Source organism: Scyliorhinus torazame, chromosome 14 (genome assembly GCF_047496885.1).
Source record: "Scyliorhinus torazame isolate Kashiwa2021f chromosome 14, sScyTor2.1, whole genome shotgun sequence".
NCBI classification, from domain to species: Eukaryota; Metazoa; Chordata; class Chondrichthyes; order Carcharhiniformes; family Scyliorhinidae; genus Scyliorhinus; species Scyliorhinus torazame.
The window spans coordinates 124707358-124713357 of NC_092720.1; the positions used below are offsets into that span (position 1 = coordinate 124707358).

General features: G+C 49.9%; 1 protein-coding gene across 1 annotated transcript in view; it reads left to right on the plus strand.

Annotated features, from left to right (window-relative positions):
• The window catches only part of LOC140389058 (serotransferrin-A-like), a 65298-nt gene extending 59837 nt beyond the window's left edge, over positions 1–5461 (plus strand). Inside the window, exons 7-8 of the mRNA XM_072473220.1 lie at positions 3496–3638; positions 3978–5461. Coding sequence (XP_072329321.1) covers positions 3496–3539 — 44 coding nt within the window. The 3' untranslated portion in view covers positions 3540–3638; positions 3978–5461. The remainder of the gene's footprint in view (positions 1–3495; positions 3639–3977) is intronic.
• The last annotated feature ends 539 nt before the right edge of the window (positions 5462–6000 follow it).

The following is a 6000-nucleotide window of genomic DNA, read 5'->3' on the forward strand; positions in this document are numbered from 1 at the left end:
TGTCTGACCCACTGTCCCACCCAGTCCCAGAGTGAGAACGGACAGTGTCTGACCCACTGTCCCACCAAATCCCAGAGTGTGAAAGGACAGTGTCTGACCCACTGTCCCACCCAGTCCCAGAGTGTGAAAGGACAGTATCTGACCCACTGTCCCACCCGTCCCAGAGTGTGAAAGGACAGTGTCTGACCCACTGTCCCACCCAGTCCCAGAGTGTGAAAGGACAGTGTCTGACTGACTGTCCTACCCAGTCCCAGAGTGTGAAAGGACAGTATCTGACCCACTGTCCCACCCAGTCCCAGAGTGTGAAAGGACAGTGTCTGACCCACTGCCCCACCCAGTCCCAGCGTGTGAAAGGACAGTGTCTGACCCATTGTCCCACCGAGACCCAGAGTGTGAAAGGACAGTGTCTGACCCACTGTCCCACCCAGTCCCAGAGTGTGAAAGGACAGTGTCTGACCCACTGCCCCACCCAGTCCCAGAGTGTGAAAGGACAGTGTCTGACCCACTGTCCCACCTAGACCCAGAGTGTGAAAGGACAGTGTCTGACCCACTGTCCCACCCAGTCCCAGAGCGTGAAAGGACAGTGTCTGACCCACTGCCCCACCCAGTCCCAGAGTGTGAAAGGACAGTGTCTGACCCACTGTCCCACCTTGACCCAGAGTGTGAAAGGACAGTGTCTGACCCACTGTCCCACCCAGTCCCAGAGTGTGAAAGGACAGTGTCAGACCCACTGTCCCACCCAGTCCCAGAGTGTGAAAGGACAGTGTTTGACCCACTGTCCCACCAGTCCCAGAGTGTGAAAGGACAATGTCTGACCCACTGTCCCACCCAGTCCCAGAGTGAGAAAGGTCAGTGTCTGACGCTCTGTCCCACCCAGTCCCAGAGTGTGAAAGGACAGTGTCTGACCCACTATCCCACCCAGTCCCAGAGTGTGAAAGGACAGTGTCTGACCCACTGTCCCACCCAGTCCCAGAGAGTGAAAGGACAGTGTCTGACCCTCTGTCCCACCCAGTCCCAGAGTGTGAAAGGACAGTGTCTGACCCACTGTCCCACCCAGTCCCAGAGTGTGAAAGGACAGTGTCTGACCCACTGTCCCACCCAGTCCCAGAGTGTGAAAGGACAGTGTCTGACCCACTGTCCTACCCAGTCCCAGAGTGAGAAAGGACAGTGTCTGACCCACTGTCCCACCCAGTCCCAGAGTGTGAAAGGACAGTGTCTGCCCCACTGTCCCACCCAGTCCCAAAGTGAGAAAGGACACTGTCTGACCCACTGTCCCACCCAATCCAGAGTGTGAAAGGACAGTGTCTCACCCACTGTCCCACCCAGTCCCAGAGTGTGAAAGGACAGTGTCTGACCCACTGTCCCACCTAGTCCCAGAGTGTGAAAGGACAGTGTCTGACCCACTGTCCCGCCCAGTCCCAGAGTGTGAAAGGACAGTGTCTGACCCACTGTCCCGCCCAGTCCCAGAGTGAGAAAGGACAGTGTCTGACCCACTGTCCCACCTAGTCCCAGAGTGTGAAAGGACAGTGTCTGACCCACTGTCCCACCCAGTCCCAGAGTGTGAAAGGACAGTGTCTGACCCAATGTGCCACCCAGTCCCAGAGTGAGAAAGGACACTGTCTGACCCACTGTCCCACCCAGTCCCAGAGTGAGAAAGGACAGTGTCTGACCCACTGTCCCACCAAGACCCAGAGTGTGAAAGGACAGTGTCTGACCCTCTGTCCCACCTAGACCCAGAGTGTGAAAGGACAGTGTCTGACCCACTGTCCCACCCAGTCCCAGAGTGAGAAAGGACAGTGTCTGACCCACTGTCCCACCCAATCCCAGAGTGTGAAAGGACAGTGTCTGACCCACTGTCCCACCCAGTCCCAGAGTGTGAAAGGACAGTGTCTGACCCACTGACCCACACAGTCCCAGAGTGTGAAAGGGCAGTGTCTGACCCACTGTCCCACCTAGACCCAGAGTGTGAAAGGTCAGTGTCTCACCCACTGTCCCACCCAGTCCCAGAGTGTGAAAGGACAGTGTCTGTCCCACTGTCCCACCCAGTCCCAGAGTGTGAAAGGACAGTGTCTTGACCCACTGTCCCACCCAGTCCCAGAGTGAGAAAGGACAGTGTCTGACCCACTGTCCCACCCAGTCCCAGAGTGTGAAAGGACAGTGTCTGACTCACTGTCCCACCCAGTCCCAGAGTGAGAACGGACAGTGTCTGACCCACTGTCCCACCAAATCCCAGAGTGTGAAAGGACAGTGTCTGACCCACTGTCCCACCCAGTCCCAGAGTGTGAAAGGACAGTATCTGACCCACTGTCCCACCCGTCCCAGAGTGTGAAAGGACAGTGTCTGACCCACTGTCCCACCCAGTCCCAGAGTGTGAAAGGACAGTGTCTGACTGACTGTCCTACCCAGTCCCAGAGTGTGAAAGGACAGTATCTGACCCACTGTCCCACCCAGTCCCAGAGTGTGAAAGGACAGTGTCTGACCCACTGTCCCATCCAGTCCCAGAGTGTGAAAGGATGGTTTCTGACCCCATTAACCATCAAGCACTATTTTTAAAAAGTGCTTTTGAAACATAGTGAGTGGTTCAATGGGTAAAGCATCATAAACTGTTTCCACCTTAGCAACACAGGAACATGAGGAGGACATTTCACCTCACTCGAGTAACACTTGTCCTTCAATTAGATAATTTTGTTTCTGAATCTCAGCTCCATTTTCCCGCCTTGGTTGCCAATCCCGAATAAGCTTACTGAACACTGACCTATCTATCAAACCTAGTCTGAAATTTTCAGTGGACCCCTCGGACAAACAGGTGGAGAATTCCAGATCTCCACTTCCCTTCCTGTCAGTGTGGCTAATGGAATGTGTGACCCAGTTTCCTCTTCCTCATCATGGTGGTCATAGTTGGTAGAAGTCCCTGGTATTATACATCGGCTGTGTTTTCCTCAGCACTCTATAAATAGAGGCCTACACCGCAAAAGCAAGGAAATGATTTTGAATCCTTAGAAACACAATTGGATATTGTGTCCAATTGCATTTTAGAAAGGGCGTGAAGGCTTTCGGGGGAATTGAAGAAATTGGGATTGTTCTCCATCGAGTAGAATTGAGTCGGCTATGGAAGGGCACAGGAATTCAGATCTCCAAGTACACATATCATGAAAAGCTAGTGGTTACATTTTTTTTTAATAAATAATTTTTATTAAAGGTTTTCATAAAATATCAATAACAAAAATGAAAAAGGAACCTAACAGGGTTAAGTACAAAACACAGTCCACAAAACACAGGCCGGGGGGTGGGGGGGGGGGGGGGGGGGGCGAGGCTTAGACTAGCTCTGGCAGAGAGCCTGAATGGATGCGACTCTGATTCCATGAGTACTTCCAGCCTCTGGACTTCCCTCCATAATAATGAATGGGTGGAAATCACAGACTGATGATTCACAAAAGCAGAAACACCAGAGATGTCCAATTATTGCCGCTCCATTGAAATCTCCTTTCATTACAGATTTCCCTGAAATCTATCGTCTCGGGCGCTGCCAGGCCCAGTAATGAGTCGGCCTCGATTCCTCCGTTGACCACCCAACGATTCCCATTGCCGCTCGGGACAATCATTCTTCATTCTCTATGGACGACGATCAGCCTCCGTTCAATGGGCAGCACGGTAGCACAAGTGATTAGCACTGTGGCTTCACAGCGCCAGGGCCCCAGGTTCGATTCCCCGCTGGGTCACTGTCTGTGCGGAGTTTGCACGTTCTCCCCGTGTGTGCGTGGGTTTCCTCCGGGTGCTCCGGTTTCCTCCCACAGTCCAAAGACGTGCAGGTTAGGTGGATTGGCCATGCTAAATTACCCGTAGTGTCCATAAGGGTTGGGAGGGGTTATTGGGTTGCGGGGATAAGGTAGAAGTGAGGGATTAATGTGGGTCGGTGCAGACTCGATGGGCCGAATGGCCTCCTTCTGCACTGTATGTTCTATGTAATCTATGTATGTAATGATATATCTCTATTTCTACCTGTATTGTTTGTATGTAGTTTGAAACAAACCTGTTGGACTTTAACCTAGTGTTGTAAGACTTCTTACTCTACTACCAACAGGCATGAATTTCAATCCACTTATTGCGTAAATGTGGGAAAGTGATAATGCAGAGACAGTAACACCAGATAGAAATAGACACAGTTGATTCATATTCAGTGTGAAACTCGGTGTTCAAATCCAGCTCAAACAGACAGCATGAAACCCCTCTGGGTGAAAGCTCTTTGTGTTTAGACCCAGTCACATTCCTGTACCTTTTAACTGCTTCAATAAAGAACCAGCAACATTGGGGAAATCCTCACATCAGGACCTCCAGGATCGGTGTGTTTTGGGGGTAAACATTTTTAAAAACAAAAAAAACCAATGGTGGATTTAATGTTGGCACGTGGTTGGCGTGTTGTGGAGTGGATAATTTGCCTGCTCTCCAGAGACAAGTTTCTTATTTAAATATTTTAATGAGGTTGAGAGCTTTAGATTTTACCTGTGTTTTAAATCTATGGCTGCAGCTCAGGAAGGGGAGGGAGAGGAGGGCCTGATCCAGCAAGGGCTTTTTCTGCACTGTTTGTGGGGCATGAATGCTCCCCCCACCCCCTTTCTGACCCCCCGCTGGTCTCTCAAGCGAGCCTGAAAGACACTCTCCATGATTGGGATCCACCTTTGCATGTTCCCAATTTTCATCAACCGCAAAACATCCCGGACACCCTCCCGAACGTACAGCCTCCCACCCAACAGATGTCACCCCAAACAGTCCTTGCCCCCGGCATGGGCCCAACATCCCTAAATAGATGCAGCTTCCAGAATATATCCAAACTCCCTCGCACCGCCCCCCCAAAAGCAGGCCAACCCATCCAAACAGAAAGAAGCCCCCAACGTACACCCAAACACTCCATCCAAACAGACCCAACCCCCCCTCTCCCCCCCCAAAAATGGATCCAAAGCTCCCAAATAAGTCCAACACCTTCCCCGAACAGACCCGAAACCCCAAAACAAACCCAACCCCTCCTCTTCCAAACAGAGACACCGCCCAAAAGAGCTGGCTCTCCAAACAGGAAGAGAAATTATCAGTGAGATTCCCATATTTCTGTATTGACTCAAGTGTATTGCTTTGCAGGACGGGCTATGTCCTGTAGCTTAGCTGTTTTCAGTTTTGGTTTACACGAACCGTCACCAACCATAAGGGAGTGTAAGGGGTGATATTAAAATAAAGATGATTTAGACTGTTGGCCCCCAGAAGGGAGACAGACAGTAGAGAACACAATTTTGTGACCTGATTGGAAACTCAAGTCCTTGCGAAGTTTACTATCTTTGAATGATTGAAGGGTGTAATGAGCCTTATTTCTGATAGAATAAAATAGATCTTTTCAACAAGTTGTCATGAAACAATCGGCCGGAAATTACTGTTGATGATAATAGTTGATGAACAGATAAAATGCTTCAATCCATTTTATTAATGAAGCGTTGTTATTCTTCTTGTTTTAACTTTACTCTGGGAGTCACCAAATGATTAAAGGGCAGAAAAGATTCACAAAGATGACATCAGAACTGATAGGTTATAAATGTCAGGAAAATCCGAACAGGCTGGAACTTTTCTCCCTGGACAAAGAAGAAGGCTGTGGGGAGAACCTGAAAGTGGCCTTGAAGGTTTTTAAAGGGTTTGATAGGGCAGTAACGGAGAAAATGTTTCTGCTTGAGGGAATTCCAAAACCAACGGACAGTGAATATAAGATAGGCGGAAATAAATCCAATTAGGAGTCCTGGAAAATGTCTTTACCCTGAGAGTGGTTAGAATATAAAGTTTCTACCGCAAGGAGTGGTTGGGGACAACAAGCATCAATCCATTTAAGAGGAAATAGATAAATACAGTTGGGAAAGATGATCAGAAGGAATTTTTTAAAAATTGTATTGGATTATTGGACAGCACGGTAGCCCAAGTGGCTAGCACTGTGGCTTCACAGCGCCAGGGGCCCAGGTTCGATTCCCC